The 22,791-nt window shown below is 36.3% G+C and overlaps 1 protein-coding gene across 1 annotated transcript; it reads left to right on the top strand.

Moving 5' to 3' along the window:
* The first annotated feature begins 14,639 nt into the window (after positions 1–14,639).
* Positions 14,640–15,365, top strand: LOC126609202 (mitogen-activated protein kinase kinase 9-like). Its single transcript, XM_050277183.1, has one exon. The coding sequence runs from the start codon at positions 14,640–14,642 to the stop codon at positions 15,363–15,365; it is 726 nt and encodes a 241-aa protein (XP_050133140.1).
* Positions 15,366–22,791: the final 7,426 nt, after the last annotated feature.

Raw genomic sequence — 22,791 nt, 5'->3', positions numbered from 1 at the left:
TCTCATTAAGTTGAATTCAGTATTATATGTTCCAAAGCTGACACATAATTTATTGTCAGTACATAGAATATACTTGGACAATAATTGTTGGCTTATCTTTGATGCTTTTTATTTTTGGATACAAGACAAGGCCACATGGAGGATACTATACAAAGGGTTGTGCAATAATAGACTATATCCCATTTTTTTTCCTGGCATCTCCTTTCCAGCAGCTACTCAAAGTAGTTTGAAAACCAAAGCCTTCCTTGGTCAACTTGTCACATCTACATTATGGCACAATATCTTAGGTCATCCTACTAATTCTATTGTGTTTCTGATGTTACAAAAATCCAATATTAGTTATGTAAAAGAGTTTGTATCTGCGACATGTCAAAGTTGTCTAGAAGGGAAATTTTGCAAGTTACCATTTTCCTACAAATGTCAATAAGTTTGTAAAACCATTTGAAGTGTTGCATAGTGATCTGTGGGGTCCTACACCTTGCCTATCTGTGGATGGCTTTAGATATTATGTTACCTTAATAAATGAATGTACCAGATATTGCTGGATTTTGCCATTAATCAATAAATCAGATTTTTGTGCAACATTTATTGCCTTTCATTCCTTTGTACTTAATTTATGCAACAATTCAAATTTTACAAAGTGATGGAGGGGGTGAGTACATTAGTAAGACATTCCAGAATTTTTTGTCAACCAAAGTCATCTTACATTAGAAATCATGTCCATATACACCAGAACAAAATGGGTTAGTTGAGAGAAAACATAGGCACCTTATTGAAACCACAATTACATTGTCACAAACAACAATAATACCTTCCTAGTTTTGGTCATTTGCTTGTCAAACTACTGCATATCTCATCAAAAGAATGCCTTCCTCAGTCTTATCCAATAAGTCACCATTTGAAGCTCTATCCAACTCAAAACAAATGCAATTTCCCTCTATCACTTATAATGGATCAAGTAATTTTCCAGTTGTTACATGTCAAAATGTTGTTGTGCAACTTCCAGCACCTATAGTTAAGTCACATACAAATACATTACCCACTTATACACATTCCATTTCAAATCCATCACCATTGAGGTCTCCATCTTTTGAATCTCATATTCCTGCACCTCACATATCTTCTCCTACGCTATCCACACCATCCACTTCCCACTCCATTACTGATGCAACAAGTGAACTTCTTTAGCCCTATCCACACCATCCACACCATCCACTTCCCACTCCATTACTAATGCAGCAAGTAAACTTCTTTAGTCCTATGGCTCTTGATCATTCCTATGACACTTTTCAAGCGATTCTCTCTATACCACCTCTCAATTTACATCCTATGTAGACTAGAAGTAAGAGTGGAATTATTAAAAAGAAAACATTACTTTCTACATTAAGTGCCTCTTAACCTGTTGATTTATCTGTTAGTAAGTCACATACTTATAAGTCTGCCCTCAAAAGTCCAGTTTGGCTACAAGCTATGAAAGAAGAAATTAAGGCACTACATCATTAGGGAACACGGAGTTTGGTTTCTTTACCTGTAAACAAAAACCTTGTGGGTTGAAAATGGACATTCAAGATCAAAATGCATGTTGATGGTTCAATTGCAAGGCATAAGGATCGATTAGTTGCAAAATGGTTTAGTCAGGAGCATGGTATAGACTATAATGAAACATTCAGTCCTATTGTTAAGCCAATAACAGTGAGAATTGTTCTAGCCCTTATAGCTCAATTTAATTGGTCACTTAGACAACTTGATGTGAAAAATGCATCTTTGCATAGAATTTTGTAGGAGGTGGTGTATATGACTCAACCACTTGATCTTGAGGATCCCAATTCTCCTCAATTGGTTTGTAAGTTTCATAAGTTCCTTTATGGGTTGAAACAAGCCCCAAAGGCATGGAATGATCGATTTTCTTAGTTTCATCCTCAGCTTGGTTTCAAGAACACATTCTTAGACTCTTCATTATTTGTAAAAATTGTTGGTTCTCAAATTGTGATTTTGCTACTCTATATGGATGACATAATCATTATTGGTAGTGTTGTTGAGGCAATTCAACAAGTGATTAAGCCTTAACTTTTGAGTTTGATATTAAGGATTTGGGCCCTATTCACTATGTTAAGTATTAGGTTTAATATTTGCCTTCCTTTGTCAAAAATTGTAAATGTTACCACACATACTTATAATTCAGAGTTAGGGCACAATGATGATGTTGGATTACTGTTGGAATTGAATTTATCAAAGCACCAGTCATCTTCACTACATAAGGTTTGATTCATACATTTGCATATGCATATCAAACTTATTTTTTCAGTTCCTTTTGTTTAGTGTAGTTGTCTAGTTAGAAATTCCTTTTGTTGTCTAGCTGTTTGGGCACGCAAATTAAGATAGCCCATATGGGCCAACTGACACCTTTTCCCATGCGTGGATTTCTTACCCTTCATCTGAAAATGTCTCTTTGGCTTGTGACACTTGTCACTTGTTCCTCTTCTGAAACATCCAGCTCTTCCATTAAAAAAGGTTTCAAGGTTTCATTTGTCTCTTGGCTAGGTTATTTACATTTCAAGAAAAAGAGTGCACTTAGCCTAGAGCTACCTCGTAAGATTCCAAACCGAAACCTTAGCCACAAAACCATCTCATGCATAAATACCCAATCATTGCTTACTAGGTTTGCATTGTATTCATAGACCAACCTTTTGGATTCATGTTAGGTTTTTCTTCAAATGTTTAATTGGAGAACCTGACTTTTGTTTGAATCCTCATTTCATAAGCATATCATAACATCATATCATTGATTGTGTTGATCTTAGTACCATAAGGTGAAGAGCTCAGGAGGAGCTACCATCTTGTGAAGACCGAATGAATTCATCCCGTGTAAGACAAGGTTACACAAAGGTAAAGCTGCTTCGTAAATAGAGACCTAGGAATTGAGCTTGTGTGGTCTTTGTAAGAATCTTGTTTACACTAGTGGATTGGACTCAGTGGGGAGTCCTCGGTTTTTAACCCAAAGGTGGGTTTTTGCGACAAAAAACTTCCTTGTGTTCAATACTTTACAAAGCATCCTTTATGACCAAATAACCATTGTAGAGATAAACATTGTAGGGTTTCCTGGTATTGACTCTTTATTAACCAAGTAAACATAAATCAAGAATTAAGGCTAAAACATAACCGAATATCACACTGTCTTGTTTTAGCAGTATCAATTTGCTTGGTTTATATTCTTGTGGGAACCTAACAATCTATACTCAGTTGACTAGTACATTTGACTAGTCAGTACAGTTGGTTTCAAAGTTTTTATTGTAGGGTAATTTGCCTAGTACCAATTTCACACTACTTTCTGGGCATTCAAATCACAAGAACAACCAATGCTTTATTTTTGTCTCAATACAAATATGTTCAGGACTTGCCTCACAAGACTGAAATGAATGAAGTTAAAGCTTGTGACACTCCATGTCTACCTTATAACAGGCTATAAGTGTAGTAGGTGATTTACAATGCCTAACATTTACCAAACCTGATATAGCTTTTTCTGTACATCAAGTCTGTCAATTTATGCAGGCACCTATAATCTCTCACTTCACTGCAGTGAAGTGGATTTTGAGATATTTGAAAGGAACTATGGATTTTGGTATCTCTTATTCTAGAGGTGAATGAGGATTGCAGGCTTTTAGTGATGCTGATTGGGCAGGGGGTCCTAATGATAGAAGGTCCACCACTGGTTTGATGGTTTTCCTAGGCAACAAACCCATTTCTTGGTCCTCTAAGAAGCAACAGACAGTGTCAAAGTCCTCTACTGAAGTTGAATATAGGGCATAGTCCACTACTGCTACAAAGTTAGAATGGATCTAACAAATTCGTACATTTTTGCAGTTTTCCTTGCATTTTTCTCTAGTGTTGTTTTGTGACAATCTCTCAGCTATTGCATTGTCCTTCAATCCTGTACAACACCAGAAGACCAAGCATATAGAGATTGATGTTCACTTTGTCCAGGAAAGAGTAGAAAAAGGGAAACTTCGTGTGTAATTTGTGTTCCAAAGAACAATTAATTTGCTGATATATTAACTAAGGGGCTGAGTGCACCCTTGTTTAGAATTCAGTGTAATAATCACATGCTTGGTTCATCAAAGCAAGTGATTGAGGGGAGATGATAGAGATATATTGTAACGGTAAGATTGTGACTAAGTGTCACAATCTTAGAGAGGTAGTTGGTTTGTTAGAGGTGTTGTGAATTGTATAAATACCAAGTCAATGTAATTTCTTAATCATCAAGAAATTAATACAAGAAAGCTTAAAGATCTCCCTGATACTCTCGAACTCATTCTTTCTCTCTCCAAAACACCATAGATCTGTAGATTAACAAAGTATATCTTCCTACGGTAGAAGCATCTCTTGAATTTGACGCGTTTGCGGCTACTTTTGAACTACATTCTAGAAATGATTGGCTTCTATTTTTATTCTTCCTGCTGTTGTTTCATTGCTCTACATGCTAGAAAGCTGGATAGAGAAACATTGACTTGCAACCTCACCCTCTTCCAGTAATTTTGGTGTTCAAATATTAATTTATATATAAAAGAAATGAGATCAATTACATAACACATCCATTTTGTGTACTACCTACTCTCACCATGGGTAGGAACTATCCTTTGTGGTGGATCAACTCTCCACTTCTCACATTGGTAAATTGGCTTCACGACTTTGTTGCCTATGTTGTATATTCCTACATCATGACCACAATAACCACTGTCATGATCAACACTGTCGGCGTTGAAATTGATCTCGTCCCATCGATCGTCCGTGAAGTAAATTGAGCTTTCTTCGTAGTTTGGAAAATCGAGAGTCGATACTGACATCAATTGATTCCTGCACAGAAATAAAGCTTGACCACGCAAATATTCAACTTTCTCCCACTTATTGACCGTGAAATTCAACTTAAGGACATAAAACTGCAATGTTCTATAGGGACAAAAGCAAGGTTCTAAAAAACGCTAGGTGCTAGTCGGGCGGCAGGTTGGGGCCTAGCTTCTAGGCGGCTCACCATAGCCTAGGCGGACTATGTAGATTTAAGTAAATGTATTATATTTCTTTAGTATTTTTGTGAATTTAAGGTATAAGATAAAAGTTCAAATAATTACAAGTTCATAGTAATTATATTTAGAGATCATATTGATTTATATTGAATTTTAAGCCAAATAAAAGTGTCAAATATGTAGGTGTAGAAAGCAAAATAAGACACTAGACGCATAAAGAGGGGAGCCACACCAATTAGCAAAAATACACCTGGGGACTAACATCCTATGTTTTTTATGAAAACAACAAATAGTAACTTAATGCTAGGCATTGACAGCCCATTTTCATTGTTTGAAAGATCAACTTGATGCTAGTTGTCCAAACGTGATTGGACGAAATTAAAAAATAAATTAAATGGGAAAGTTTAGGGGTGGTCACGTAAGAATTAGAGGATGAGACATATACTCATTTTCATTTACTCATCTTCTTCCTCGTTTTGTCTTCGCAAGAACAAAACTAGCAAACCCAGAAATTACATAACACACTGCACTCAACCTTTCTTAAGTTTGAAAGCAGAAAAAAAATTGAAATTCCAGACCGCCTAGGCCCACTAATCATCCGCCTAGGTTGCCCAAGGTCCGCCCAGGCCGACTAAGGCCCGCCCAGGCCACCTAAGGCGCCCATCTAATCCGTTCTTCGATTTTTCTCCCGATTAAGAGTTAATCCAGGTGGTTGGCCAACGCTCAGCGCCTAGGTGCCACCAAGGCGACCGCTTAGACCGATTTTTAGCACGCTGGACAGAAGTAACCATACTCATCTAGATCCCCCTCAAGAATAGCCGTGCCCTCATGGTTGACAAAGTTGCCGATAACTCGCTCCACGGACAAAATCTCACCCAAAGACTCCACCAAGTAAGTTTGAGTAGAATATTTGTCCTTGGAAAAGTCCTTAATTATATGATTTACATTTTCTAGCTCTAAAAATGGTTGATGAAGATTCATAGTTTTGATGGGAGTAGAGAGGAGTTGTTGAAGTCCCTCCACACTTCGACCGAGCCATCCCCCGCTAATGCATACAACTTCTTGTGAAAAATATCATCACAATATTCTCCATGCACACGTTCTAAGCCTTTCCATCTGCTGCCCTTCTCCCCGTACTTACAAAATCCAAGTTTTGAAGATAACACACCATAAATTATCACAACAACAAAGTTGCCGTTCCAAGAAGGGTCGGAGGAGAGGACAGATTTGCAAATAAAAATCATGCGCAATTGTTCAATGCTGTCAGGATTGCTGGGGCAATTTTGCAGAGACCATATTTTTGGGAGTTGAATTCTACACAGCGAAATAGGATTAAGAAGATGTGGGACTGCGTTGTTGTCCATGATCACCAGCCAACCGTGTGATGAACCAACACACCAGGCATCATGACATTAACACGTTCTTGACAGTGTAAACTTTATCTTCTTTGAGGCTGTAGAAACAACGAGAGCTACTATCGTTATGAACGTTTTCTGGATCACTAGGGAGCATTAGCCATGGAGAAGTTTGAGGAAGCAATGCAGCATAATAACATTTCATGGCGTGATTCTAAGAAGAACAAACGGATTTAAATTGAAGCATGTCGCAGAAGGAGCGATTTTTCATTATTAACTCTAATATTTCAGGTCGGAGGTCAGACCAATTTGGCGATATTGTTCTTCTCTTTATGTGGCGACGGTAGTATACTTTTCCAAACATTGTTCAATGAATGGTCACGATGCTTTGTAAAGAGTGAACGGAAAGAGCAGAACCCCCATATTATATAACGGACTTGAGTTTGGGGAATCCAGTTTGAGTTAGGAAATCAAACAAATTCATGACGGTTTTAGGAATACTAGTCCAGGATGCATTAGGAAATTAGCTTAATTCCGAGTATCCTGCTAAAATTACTACTCATTTTAGGAAGGGTAAATCGCCAAAATGGTCCCTGAGATTTTCATAACTCATCACTTTGATCCCTGAGATTCCAAATCGATAAAAGTGGTCCCTAAGATTGTCCACCATCCATCATTTTGGTCCTTCCATTAAAAACTCCGTTAAGTGTCCTGGAGCTCTTGGTAGGAAGTTTGGGCAATTTTCAAAGCTTCGTAACTCAATCGTTTCTTAACCAAATTCGGCCCATAATATATCAAAATGAAGATAGGAAAGTGTAGAATAAGACTATACCATCTCAAAGCTCAATGGCTGCCGGAGATGGCCGGAAAATAGCCTCAAAGTTGACTGGTCCGAGTGAAAACTTGAAAACTCACCGGAAACTGGGTAAACTTTAAACGTTCATAACTTCTTCAATACTCAACAAAATCAAGTGATTCAAAAATGAAAATCATACTTCTAGACAAGATGAAGAGAATGGTACCTTTGTTTATGGCTAACTCGCCGTGGTTTGGCCGGAAAATGACTCGAAAGTGGCTAACTCGAGACCAAGACAGCCACTTTCAAGCCGTTTTTCGGCCAAACCACGGCGAGTTAGCTGTCATAAAAGGTACCATTATCTTTTTCGCGTCAAGCAGTATGATATTTTTTTGTTTGAGTCACTTGATTCCGTTGAGTATTAAAGAAGTTATGAACGTTTAAAGTTTACCTAGTTTCCGGCGAGTTTTCAAGTTTTCACTCGGACCAGTCAACTTTGAGGCTATTTTCCGGCAATCTTTGGCAACCATTAGGCTTCGAAATAGGTATAATCTTATTTTACACTTTCCTATCTTCATTTTGATATATTATGGGTCGAATTTGGTTAAGAAACGATTGAGTTACGAAGGTTTGAAAATTTCCCAAACTTCCGACCAAGAGCTCCGGGACACTTAACGGAGTTTTTAACGGAAGGACCAAAATGATGGATGCTGAAAAATTTCAGGGACCACTTTTATCGATTTGGAATCTTAGGGACCAAAGTGATGAGTTATGCAAATCTCAGGGACCATTTTGACGATTTACCCTTTTAGGAAACCTACTAGTTCAAGATGTGTTAGGAATACTACCACTACAAGAAAACATGGCTTTTGTGACGACCAACATTCATCACATAAATATGAAAAATCATCACATTTGACTATATGTGACGAAATTTCAGCATCACAATTAGCATCACCTATACAGCGTCACCGATAGTTTAAGTGACGAATATTGGAGTCGCCACATATTTTCCTTTTAGGTGACGCTTCTTCCGTCATTATTATTCTAACATGTGATGAAATTAGCGTCACAAAATACAAAATTCAGTGACCTATGTTTTTCGTCTCATATCATACTTATAAGCGATATTTTTTGGGTCACTCAATATGATCCCAAAATTATATAATTACACTAAGTGACGCTGAAATCGTCACATATTCTTTTGATGGGTGAAGCGGCTTATGTCACATATGTTATAATCAAATAACTATTTAGGAATAATATTTGAGGAAACCATTACTTATTCGTGTTTCGTAATCTAGAATAGCAACTCATAACAATTATAAGGCAATACTTCCCATTTTCATTAATCAACAATTAAATCACATAAGTTCAAATATGTTCAACAACTATACATCCAACAAAATAACATAAACATCCCAAAATCAATCTAACCCATGGTGACCTATCTTAATAATAGCAATTTGTGAAGAAGGGTACCAAGGCCTATACATGGACAGTTAAGGTACTAACTAACAAAAGAAAAGTCTAAGACACATTGAGGTGCTAACAAAAATGTCTACCATGTGCATACTTAACTAATACAAAAGACATAACTATCGAAATCATTCTTCTTCCGAGTCATGTTCTTCCAGTTCAGGATAAACATTTTCACTAGATGAGTTATTACCACCAAATTCCTTCGAGTTGTTGTTGGTCTGCCTTTGACTTGCAGCCAAAAAAGTCATAATTTTTTATGCCAAGGTTTCATTAGCATTTTGTAAATCTAACTGAGCTCTCAATTATTCATTTTCCTGTTGCAATTTGAGGAAACCATATGATAGAATCTTGATCTGATCTCTCATATCAATTAACTCAGAACTTGAAGCCATAGAAGAAACACAACTAAAGGTATCCATACGAGGGAAAATACCTACACCGTTAACAGATTTTCCCTTCCTGCCAAGGTTCTCAGCCATGATTCCAAATTCATCTTCCAATGGTACTTGTATGGAATCAAATATAGTACCCTCATGCACTTCTTGGATTAGTTTCTCCCTAACTTCATCCTTCTTTTTCATCATGTTATACTTTCATATTAAAATACAAACAAATAAGTTTCTTTTGTTTCAAACAAATCAACCACAATATGCTTAAGAAAACACCACTTAAATACTTGGATGTGATCCTGAACTGATGTAGAAGCAAACCATTGGGTATAAACTGTCTTTACATATGATTTTGTACTTTATGCTTCAATGTGTTTTACATAGGATTAGGCAACATACAACGTATGACCTTTAAAGTAGTTTATGTTTGAATGTATGTTAGGTATAACCTTTCATCTTCTAGCTAGTTATATTAAGTTTTTTTTCAATTCAATCTTGCATGTTCACTTTATTTGTGTTTCCTAAGTTGTATCATGTCAAATTTGATTTTTTTTTAAATCTCTCCCGGGCAACATCATTTATTCACTAACCGTTCTTGTATTTATAGAGAGCCCCCCAATTGTCAATCACAAATAATGGATTTCCTTTCTGCTCAATAATGCAGAAACATACATTAGAATATGTAAATTCCATAATGAGTATAATAAGTAATTTAATTTCAATACCATCTGGGTCTTCCTAGCATGTTGGATAAATGGCCTTGCCTCTCCTTTGTGGTGATACTTCTGTTTCTTCCTATTAATGGCATTTAGCTTTGAAAGCTCCTACATTACACATTTGGTACATTACATACAAAAGAAGATTTAGGTAGCTATACATGTGTACAATTTGGAAAGTTTCAAGCTCTCAAACTTGTCATATATAACGTCATGTATTTCAGTTGTACATATTCATTCACCTTAGAGGGATATCTCAGCTCACCTTCCATATTCTCTCGATCAACAATGTTAGAAACATCACAAGCTAAGGAGAGAGAAACATATAAACACCAAGCTTAAAGAAATTGAATGGAAGATACTCTTTCTTCTACCAAGGGCATTAGGCTAACACAGTTAGTCAGATGAGTATATTATAACCATTTTCAAACATTAAATTTTAACTCCAAATTACCTAAGTGTCAAGAAGTAACAATCAACAAACTTCATATTTTAACTCAAAATTACCTAAGTGTAAAGAAGTAACAATCAATTTAACCACAAGGTGAAATTCATTAATGCATGTTAGGATATTTTTATTTCAAATATGGCTATCGAAACTATTAGACGATATGGGGTGACTGATGCTGCATACATATAGGGTGACTGATTATTAGACAATATAAGGTGACTGATGTTGCATATATATAGGGTGACTGATACTGCATACTGATCGATTATTAGACGAAATGGGGTGACTGATGCTGCATATGACTGATGCTGCATATTGACTGATTATTAGACGATATAGGGTGACTGATGCTACATAACTGATGTTTCATACTGACTGATTATTAGACGATACGGGGTGACTGATGCTGCATACATATGGGGTGACTAATGTTGCATATAACTGATGCTACATATTAACTGATTATTAGACGATATGGGGTGACTGATGCTACCATATTTTATGTTTCCTTTTTCCATGGGATTCTTTATTAAGTTTAATCTCTATTAAGTCTGATCCCTTAATTTGAGGAAGATTGACATCTAGATGACTTGTTGATAGTTGTGTGCTAGATACTTGCTGCACTCCCTTAATTTAAGGAGTGACAACTTTAGGGTTTATCGGGTTAGTAGGATTTGCCAAGGCAAGGTTGCTTGTAACCTTCGACCTCATTATATATTCCCCCCCTGTACATTCAAACCATCTATGAAAAATACATTCAAACAAGCTTAAAATTTCCACAAAAATAGAGGTTATATTACATTTTCCATATTCCTAATTCTAACCTAATTAAATAGGTGTTTAAGCAGATTTGAAAATTACAAGTAAAAAAGTGTGTGGCTGTATAGCCAAGTAAGCTAAGATACATAAATCCTATCCTAATCCTATCCTAACAAAATATAAATGTTATAGACAAAAAACATGAGATCTTAATCACACTCAAAGAAACAAAATTCATTTAAAGTTTAGAGGTTCAAACTATAAAAATTGAATTTGTAGAACACGACAAGAAGTCTTCATGTTGAAAGAATTGGTTTCTAACTTGGATTTATACTAGAAAAGATTGTATAGAATACATACCAAAAAGAGTGTAGCATTGTAAACATTATCACATAACCAATCCCAATGACTCTTTGGTCTCCTATTCCATATCATATCATTTGGAAGCTTAGCTCGTCCTCTCGCAGGTGTTCCACATGACAAGTAGTGTAGATGCAACCAGTGCCTAAACTGAGAGTACAACTTTGCCATCTTCTTGTCAACATATTCAATAATCTTCGGATGAGATAAGTCCACAACAAATAATACCTATTGTTAAACATAAATATATGCAAGTGAGTGCTTGAAATTACAATGAATAAATTGAATTAAATTCAAAACTGACAAGCAACTTCTCTTGCAGTTTCTTCTTTTCTGAAGCTGGAACCTTAAACCATCTCTCATAGCAAACTGGTGAATAAGTTTGAACAATATTCCCTATCTCGGACGTGAAAAAACCTGGCACAACTGGATCACTTGGAACATGATGTTTAAAATCAAAGATGATTGGCATCTTCAGCCCGTTATTGGCCTCCGAAATATCATGGACGCCTTTCCCACATGACTTTCCACGAGTCATCTTTTTTGCAAGAAAATAAAAATATGTCTCTAAAAAAATATACGTATCTCTAATCAATGTAATGTGTTGTTTAAAACTAAGTTAATAAGGAAAAAGTAAATAATTGTAACTACCTTTCTTACCTGGATTAGTGTTTGTTGGTGAAGGTGTAGGTGGTGATGGAAGAGGTGTTGGTGGAGGAGGTGGTGGATGAGGTGCAAGTGCATCATTTGGAGGAGGAGATAAGGGATCCCGGAATTCAACAAATGGAGATGAACATCTTCAACTAAGTGAAAAAATGTGTTATGGCAAACTCTACAAGGACATGGTATTTGATTATTCTCGTTCACATGGTGACAAGCAATGTCAATAAATGACTTGATCCCTTTTCTATATTCGGAACTAAGGCGATCCCGACTACGAATCCATTGTCGATCCATGAAATCAGATCACTTCAATCCTAATATTGAGCTGCATACTCTGACATATTTCAATAGGTTGCCATAATAGAAAATATATATATGTAAAATTGTTAAGATAGACGTATAATATAACAACCAAAAACGTCAAGAAGCTCAATTGAAAAATTCACATATCCCAACTCAACAACAACTAGATGCTAAAACAAACGTACTAGAAAATAGAGAAATCATACAAAAATCACCATGCTAGATACTAAATTTGCAATAATCTAACAGAAAAACCACCATGCTTTCAGCATATACATGCACAATACTTCGTATTCATCATTACTATTCAAATGCAATGATTATTTGGCTAGCGGTAGCATTAATAATATGTCATTGTAAATTGCAAGCGTTAAAGACAACATACGAACTTGGAGCTTTGGTCTTGTACTTAAGTAATCTTGACCTTGAGCACCTTCAATCCTGAAAACCATGAAAGTATAAAAATTTCATATATGTACAAAGATAAATGTGCATTAGAGTATAGTTAAATGAGAGCGCAATCGTAAGGTGCTAGATGGAGTCCACTCTGCGGCTCTTAATCCATCTCAAACTATAATATTCACATTTTCCCATCTTTCCTCTTCATGTCATATAAACACTCTTTTTTTTCCCGAATCACAATGAAAAACTGATGCTGCATACATATGGGGTGACTGATGCTACATATGACTAATGCTGCATACATATGGGGTGACTAATGCTGCATATGACTAATGTTGCATAACTGATGCTGCATATGATTGATGATGCATACATATGGGGTGACTAATGTTGCATATCACTGATGCTGCATATGGATATTAGACGACATGGGGTGACTGATGCTACCATATTTTATGTTTCCTCTTTCCATGAGATTCTCTATTAAGTCTAATCCCTTAATTTAAGGAAGATTGACATCTAGATGACTTGTTGATAGTTGTATGCTAGCTACTTGCTGCACTCCCTTAATTTAAGGAGTGATAACTTTAGGGTTTATCGAGTTAGTAGGATTTGCCAAGGTAAGGTTGCTTGTAACCTTCTACCTCATTATATATCCCTTCTTGTACATTCAATCAATCTTGAAAAATACATTCAAACAAACTTAAAATTTCTAGAGAACTTTATGAGTGATTTGCAGAGCTCTACTGGAGGGATGTAAGTAGTTTTAATCATTTCTTAGTCACCCCTTTTCCGCCAGCCAAAACAAAAGAAAGTACACATCTAAAGAATTCCCAACACAAGTAGCTAGTAAGAAACGACACTAAGATCATTGTAGGCCCTACCCAAATTTTTTCAAGGCGAACCTAGTCTTGACTCTTGACAACACGCAACTTAATGGTTACAGACTTCCAACATTTGAACAAAAAGATAACACTTGGTCAGGGGACTAAGAAAAAATATAAAAACATATATTAACCACCAAGACCAAAATTTTGACTCCAAAGAGTAAAGAAGAATCAAGACTGGATCAGAAAACTCACTGCTAGTATAACTCTCCTTGAAGTAGAGAACAATTCACCAACAATAGGATCTTTAATGAAAGAAAATCAGAATCTGGAGAACAATTAAAGAAGAAAAAAAATCCAAAAACAATTAAAGAAATATAGAGAAACAAAGTACCTTGTTGTCAACTGAAAGAACTTGAGAAAAAATAGAACTTCTCTTTCCCCAATTTGATCTTGTTATGTCAAAGAGATAAGAGAGTTAGTGAACGAGAATCAATGGGTGGGAGAATGGCTGAGGGAGGGAGATGAAGGAGAGGTGGTAGTCGCCGTCGCTAACAACCACCAAGTAGCCGGTCGTTGAAGTTAGGGTGAAGGAGTAGACGAAAGGGTGCTGAAGACTGGGAAGAAATGAGAATAAATGGATAGGTTTTGTTATTTGGGGGTTTTGATAATTGCATCTATATTTTTTATTTTTAATTCAATATTATATGTGAGGAATGGCCACATGGCCTTTCCTCTTCTTATGTGATGAATTTAACATTGGGTCACTTATTAAAGTTTTGTTTGGCAGTAAACTTTCCCGCCCACTTTTTTGTGGCGAATCCAAAAGTATAAGTGACGCAAAATATTTTGGTGTCCTGCAAAAATCTTAAAGTGACGATTTTAAAAAAAGCGTCACTTGTTTTACCTATATGTGATGAGTTTTCACGTGCCACAAAAAATTCGGTCACTTAATCCATGTTTTCTTGTAGTGTACTCATTTTCCGAGTATCCTGCTAAAACTACTCATTTTAGGAAAGGTATATATATCAAAGCCCTAGCTACTCAATGGCCATAATCCATAAACCTAGCCACGTACTCGAAACCCTACGACCTAGCTACTCAAAACCCTACTCACCATGGCTCTCATTCGAGGTCGGCAACTGAAGTCCTTGGCCCCTCTCTCCGTGCACGAGCACTGCGCATGTTTCTCTCTTCCCGTCCATCCTCCCGCACTGATGACAGACACCAACTACTCCTCCCCTTCAATCTCCGCTGCTGATCTCGAGACACTAGAACTCCTTGGCCAAGGTAATGGCGGCAAGGTCTACAAGGTTCGCCACAAGCAGACTTCCAGTACCTACGCTCTCAAACTCGTCAGCAACCATTCAGACCCCACGGTCAGATGTAATCTCTTCCTTGAGATTGAGATCCTCCGCTGCACTGACTTTCCCCACATTGTCCGCTGTGAAGCCTTCTTTGAACAGTCCATGGGAGTCATCAAGATCCTCATGGAGTTCATGGACTCCGGCAGCCTCGAAGCTTTACTCAAAGACAATGGCACCTTCTCCGAGGCCAAGCTTGCCCACGTGGCCCGTCAAGTGCTCAGCGGCCTGAAGTATCACCATACCCACAACATCGCTCACAATGACATCAAGCCTGCCCATATTTTGGTGAACAGTAACATGGAAGTGAAAATCGCCGACTTTGGTATCAGCACTAGGACGGCGCCTGCAGTTCTCTTGTCGGTACTTTCGCTTACATTCAAGAGTTTTATTGAGGCTAGTTTGCAGAAGGAAGTCGGAAAGAGATGGACTGCGGGTCAGTTGTTGAGGCACCCCTTCCTTTCCAATCTTGGTTTTTGAATGTTAATTTCTGCTGCTGTACATTGATTGATTGATTCCCACGGAAAATCGAAATCTGATGAAACATAAATTTTTATGTTTTCATCCTTTTCTTATGCAATATTACGAAAAATACAAAAATGTGTTGGACCAAATCATTCTTCGCTTTGCACTCAAGTTAAAATTGGGTTTTTGTATAAGGTAATGACTAATTTTTTGGACAACAAACCAATTGATGTGTGACACCAATAAAAATTAAATACGTTAATCAACACTTATATAATAAATTAACAATCATCAACAAACACGTCATAAGGTTCAATAAATGATTTCTCTAGCATTACAATTCTGTACATAAACTTACCACATTTGTACCCATCTCTCTGATAGGCCCCATAGAAATAATGTCCACCAACACACGTTGGTCCCATTTCTATGGTACAAGTACGATATAAAAAATGTAGTAAGACTAGCATGTTTGTTAAACTATTGTTTTATGGAAAAAGGACGGCTAGAGGAAAAAAGTAGAATTCACTGTAATAATATGAGTTTTTCGTTTAATTATGTATACAGATTACACACACACATATATATGTAACACTACTTGCAGGGATAAGAGGAAACATGAACTAAAAATAACAAACATGCAGAGCACTTGCCTCGTTAGATAAATGCTAGCTATTTTTCCAACTTGCTTTCTTTCACTTGCCCTTTACTTAATGGATGCCATGTTAATTTATTTTACAGCTGAATCTATATATCAGTTATGTTTAAAACTTCTTTCTTTTATTCAAAAAAAAAAAAAAAAAAAAGCTTCGTTCTTCTCTTTCTATTAATGTCCCTAATTAAATCTCATAAGCCAACCATGTCACATCCCGGTCTAGGCCACCACCATATCCTGGCTTGACTCCGCTATAGCACGATATTGTCCATTTTGGGCCCCGACCAGATTTTATTTCTGGGAACTCACACGAAAACTTCCCAGTAGGTCACCCATCATGGGATTGACCTCGCGCGAACTCGCTTAACTTCGAAGTTCCAATGAAACCCGAAGCCAGTGAGTTCCCAAAAGGCCTTGTGCTAGGTAGAAATGGGAATATACATATAAGGCTTACAGGATCCACTCCCTTGGGCGACGTGGAATGTAACAATCCACCTCCCTTAGGGGCCCAACGTCCTTGTCGGCACACTTCCGGCCAGGAATTGGCTCTGATACCAAATTGTCACATCCTGGCCTAGGCCCCCACCACATCCCAGGCTCGACTCCACTGTAACACGATATTGTCCGCTTTGAGCCCAGACCATGCCCTCATGGTTTTGTTTCTGGGAACTCATACGAGAACTTCCCAGTGGAACCCATCATGAGATTGCTTTCGCGCGAACTTGCTTAACTTCAGAGTTCCGATGGAACACAAAGCCAGTGAGTTCCCAAAAAGCCTCGTGCTAGGTAGAGATGAGAATATACATATAAGGCTTATAGGATCCACTCCCCTGAACGATGTGGGATGTTACAAACCAAGTAATTAAATTATCCACCAAAATTTGACAAATTTTATTATTGTAATTATTAATATTATTTTTTTGTACAGGTTTTATTTTTTGGACTCTTTTTTTTTATTTTTTTTCCTTCTGACATTATAATCAAGAGAAAGCATTGTGTTCATACTTAGGAAATAAAAACATGAAATACTGTTCGTTCTTCCATCAAATTCGACCACGATTCTAAAAAATTTCATTATTTTCTAAAAATTTCTAATATTTCTAAAAGATTTATAATCTCTACTAATTAATAAAACACTCATTGTCAACCAAAGCTTTATAAAATTACCAATTTAACCCTCTAATTAAAACAGAATATGAATAAGAAATGTATGGCAGAAATGTAATTTTACACAACCAAATTTTCCTGTTTTTTTTTTCAAAGTCTAACCTACATGTAATCATAATATATCTCTAATTATAAAATAAAAAATAAAATAAAATAAAAACTTCCCACTCCTACATTCTCTATCACTTTCTTCCTCTCTCCTTCTATTTCAAAAACAAAAATAAAAAATTTTCTCACACACTTTGTGTGTGCCCATATGCTAGTATTTCCTAAAACAACAATGCCTATCACATCCCCCACCTCTTCAATATTCTCCACCCCTTCCCCACATATAATGCGCAAATAATTCACAAATACATCACAAATTTAGACATATAAATTAAATGTTTTTGTAGTAAATAATTTCTAATATAATAAAATTTAATTCGAAATAAGTGGGGATAGCGTACCTTTGTGAGAGTTTGAGAGTTGGAGTCTTGGAGAGGGGCAAGAGAGATGGCAAGTGTGAGAGCTAAGGGGATAGGGGGTTTGCAGGGGTAGGGGATTTTGGAGTGAGAAAAAAAAAGTTGCAAGAAGATTAAGAGAGACTTTCGGCCCGAAATAAAAGAATAGAACTTTGCCCGACAAATGGTTTGTCGAGCTACGGTCTAAAGATTTTACCCGTGTTTTAATCAATCTTTCATCAACGAACAATTCCGTTGAGCAAGTCCTCCATAAAAAAAGTCTACCAAATGAAAATTTTGGCAAAAAAAAAAATGGTGGCTGAGAATATTTGCTCGGCGAAATCTATAGAATTTTGTAGGGCAAACTTTTAATATGGAGGGAAATTTGAACTTTTGGAAAAAAAATGAGGGAAATTTCAACCTTTGCCTGACGAATGTAAGTAATGTTGCCCAATGAACATTGTAAATGTTGTCTAGAGAACACTAAAAAAATCAATTTCTCTCTAAATTTTTTATTTATTTTCAAACAGTTAAACGATCATTGAATTTGATGATTAAGTCTATTCAATGTGTGATTTGACTCTCAAATAGCATCCTTGCAAACAATCACCAAAATCAAAGTTAACATAGTAGTTAAATCGTTATGCTACGTTTGAAACCGTCCAACCTTTCGACCTAATTCCTAATCCCTAAAAGTTTGTTTTTTGGTAATTTTTGTCATACGCAATCTCATACTATATTCAAACATGTTTGATGATAGGATAGTAGAAATTAGTTTTGTAGACTGCATATTTCGTCTCGTTACCTAATCCATGAAAGTTTTTTTTTTTTTTTTTTTTTTTGCTTATGCAATCTTGGAGTATATACCATCTACATTTATAGTTGGATTGTTCAAAATAATTTCGTTGATTATAAAAATCCCCTAAGAAATTGACTAAAGAAAAATGTCCTAAACTTTTGCCCGACGAATATTTTACATTCGCCCAATTATCTATAAACCTTAAACCCTAAATCATAAAATATAGCTTTGCTCGACAAATGACCTATGTTTCCGTCGGACAAGGACACCTTACCCGACATAATTATTGCCTTTCTATCGGCGAAATCATTAACATTTTTTAAGCATGAAGATTAAATGTACCACTGTGAACTTAAATAAAATTAATAGAATACTTTATTCAGTACACAATTTTTATTACTTTCCAACCAACCCCCATTGCTGCCTTTGGATCATCAAGGTAGAGTACTTGTTTTGCCGTATCGGCGAGGATGTATGGATGATCCTCAAACCCTCGGTGTTTGTTGATAGAAAACAAGTAATTATCTCAAATGATACTACCTGGAGTGCTCGAATTCGTATCATACCAATGACATTTGAACAACATGACTTCCTTCCGATTTATGTATAACCACTGAACCACATTTATAAGTTTGCTGAAGAAAAAGTTATTCGCATTTTTCCCCGGAACAAAAACTTCACTATTTTGAGTTTACAATTTGTTGTCTCGTTTCATTGTCAAGAGTTTAACTCCATTTACCTGACAACTAGAGTACGTTTTTGCTTTAATGAGACCATATGCCAGTTGCAGTATTTCTTCGCCGAACAAGAGCGATCGATTTGTCTTATCTTAATTGTCGCAACTAAGTAAAATCCAAATACCACTGTATATGTGAGTTGCAGTATTTCTTCGCCGAACAAGAGCGATCGATTTGTCTTATCTTAATTGTCGCAACTAAGTAAAATCCAAATACCACTATATATGTGAATTTTCAACAGGCAAAATCAAATTAATGTAAAAATTAAAAGACTTACATGCTGAGCAAACCAATGTGAAACGAATTGTTCGTCCATTTTAACCCAACGTAAAGGATATTGGGTCTTCATCAATGCCTCATGTTGTTTGAGGAATGACCAAACTTCACCGCAGCTATTTAATATGAACTAATGAGCCGCCTCCAAGTCACCGAATAGGCGTGCAGGTTGAGCAAAGACAAATAGTTTCGACCGGCTCACCCACGTCAAAATTGCACTGACACTTGTTAAAGGAAGTTCCAATATTCCAAAGGTACTTCACACAAAAGGTAAGCGATTTTGTACTAATCGCTTGTAACTGACACTAGTTTCGACCAATTATGGATTCTTCGGGTGATGTCCTATTGCTAAATGAACCGCTTGTAACTATCCAATAGTCTAAAAAATATCAACATTATGAGAGTCTTTACTTTCAATCATTGGATAAAAAGTATTAACAAGCGTAATGACAAGGCTACCTCTCAATTGGATACATCCAACAATTATGCACTATCCCAGCAAGTTTTGCCTCATCTGCCATATATATCATTACATGAACCCTACTCGTGAAAAATGTCAGTGGATATATTTGCTCTAGATGGCATAGAATGTACACAATATCTTCAATCATGTCATCTATGTCCGACTTTCACAACATTTTAGCACATAGTTGCTAGAAGAATCGATATACAATCGTCTTAAGAACCATGTCTTCCAAGTAGGGCCAAATATCAATAGGAAATGCAGTAACACAAGATAGTCTTGACTCTTTAAACTTGACAATATCTCACTGTCGATTTTAACGTGTCTTGATATAATATTAGCATACTCGTCTCGAAATTTCACACTTTGTAACCCATTCAAGAATCTTCTCTTACCAGTCATCTTGTAAGTAGAATTGGCATATCCCTTATTGTATTTACAATTGACTAATTCCGGCCACATGTTATACCTTATCCCCATTTCTTGTATGCCAATACAAGTATTCGTGGTGTCCTTCGATTTTACCTTGATAGGCAGAATCATTCCCACCATATTGTTGCAAGCATTCTTCTCAATATGCTTGGGATCAGTAATGTCTCTGATTTTCAATTCCGACCAGCATTCAAAGTAAAAAAATATACTCCTTTTAGTGGAATTTAGTTGTTCCACTAGTCTCGGTTCTTCTCTAAATTTGAGACTATTCAACTTGGGCAATAGCTCATCTCCAGATCATTCTCTTAATTCCGACCAGCATTCAAAGTAAAAAAATATACTCCTTTTAGTGGAATTTAGTTGTTCCACTAGTCTCAGTTCTTCTCTAAATTTGAGACTATTCAACTTGGGCAATAGCTCATCTCCAGATCATTCTCTTAGTCTAGGACAAACTTTGTTTTCCCATCAAATGCTTTAGGCTTGCTATGCAACTAGTGATCCCAGGGCAGCCTTATTCAATGACCTAAGTAGCATACCCTTCTAGCGTACCAAAAGAACAAGGTATGCTGCTTCGGCCACTCGTGATCCCATTGTGCCTGTTTTGAGAGAATTTAGTCATCACAACAAATTGATATACGATTGATCATCCCCTCATATGTCTGGTAATGATCATATATCATTTGTAAGTGCACTTTCTATGTTGCAGTTTGCGATTGAGGTAGCTATTTTTTATCATAAAAAATTTGGCAGCATCAACTTAGGGTTCCCCAAGTGCACAACGTATGTATTATGAACAAATATCTAGTATGCACTTTAAGAACATTACAGGGATACAATCGAATTTTCATGATCGAAACTTAGCCACGTTAATCGCAAACCCCTAAACGCATATTAGTGCACTCTTGGACTGTTCGAAATGCACATTTCAAGAAGCAGTTAGGTTGTGAAGACACATATTGTGTCTACACGCACATCCAACAGACTCTCAAACAAGTCTACGTTTTTTTTGGAATATATTATACAAATTTAATCTACATAATTAACTTCATATAAATGGTTATGAAATTTTAACAAATTTCACAATATGTTTTTCTAGGCTAATGCTACACAAATTAAATTCACCTAAGCTACATATGTTTTAATAACACAAACTCAAATTTTCACAAAACCAACAATTTCAACACACACACACACACACAATGATATATATATATATATATATATATATATATCACAATTGAATAAAGGGAGTTTTAATGAAACAGTCCTGGTACTGTTTACTTCTAACGAAAAACCACATTTTTACCTTTCCCTGATACTATTCACTGCTCATTTGTTTGTCATTTTTCATTAAAACTAAATTTTTTTTGGACTTTTCATTAGTTTTCCTTTGAATATATTAAAACTTACTAAAAATAAATTAAGAGACAAATACATACCTTCTTTTAATTTTATTGTAATCAAATCACAAACCTACAACAAACAACACTAATTAATTTTACACAATTAAACAAATAAAAAAAAACTAACCTTAAATCAATTGCGAGAGTGAGAGATGGGGGAGATATAGGTGATGAGGTGGGTGTGAGATGAGTGTGAGTATGGGAGACAGTTTTGAATTGAGAGTTGTGAAACCCCGTCCTTAATTTGTTATATTGTCGTATTGTTGGACTTATGAAATTACCGAATTACCCTTGAGTTGGCTTTTGTTGACCATCTCATTGTGATGCGCATTACTATTTTTCTTAGTTTATTCATATTGTACTCATCGCCATGAACTTGTAGGCGCAAACGGAGTTGAATTTGGAGTTATAACGAAGATTTTTCATATCGAAACATCGAACGTTTTTTGGATAATTTGTGTTTCGTCTTTAGTGACATTGTTTTGTGAGCCGCTAGGCCCCACATGTTTCCCCTTGTACCCGTGAGTCCCCCTCCCCTTTTCTGAAAATATCAAGCTCTCCCTCTCTTTATAAACACTCTCACTCTCTCAAACTCTCTCCCTCACCTCTTGGCCATCCCTTTCCTCTCACAAAAACTACCCTCCCTGAGGGTACTACACCTACAACAACAACAACATCAATGACACCAACACCATCACCTCTTCCCTGGTTGAAACCACAAACTCAAAATGAACAAGGAACCCCCCAAACACCTCTTCCATCGTTACACAGTGCAGTTGCATTGTTCCCCAAGTTTTCCCATGAGTTTTCACGTTCTCCGGCTAAGGTAAGCCTCAAACCTCATTCAAAAGTTGTAGATCGTGTCTTTATGTATTTTTGGATCAGTTATGGAAGAATATAATTAGCATGCAACATCAGTTAAAACAGACTGATGCAACATTAGTTATGGAAAAATAAAATTAGCATATAACATCAGTTAAAGCAGACTAAGTATACAGCTTCAATATGCAGCATCAGTTATAATAGACTCATTCAGTATGCATAATTAGTATTTTATACGGAATCT

This window comes from Malus sylvestris, chromosome 16, assembly GCF_916048215.2.
Source record: "Malus sylvestris chromosome 16, drMalSylv7.2, whole genome shotgun sequence".
NCBI classification, from domain to species: domain Eukaryota; kingdom Viridiplantae; phylum Streptophyta; class Magnoliopsida; order Rosales; family Rosaceae; genus Malus; species Malus sylvestris.
This window is presented reverse-complemented; position numbering and strand designations above follow the sequence as displayed.

Bases quoted from the DNA above. Each gene is read 5' to 3' on its own strand.
- LOC126609202 (XM_050277183.1), top strand. From the start codon at position 14,640: ATGGCTCTCATTCGAGGTCGGCAACTGAAGTCCTTGGCCCCTCTCTCC.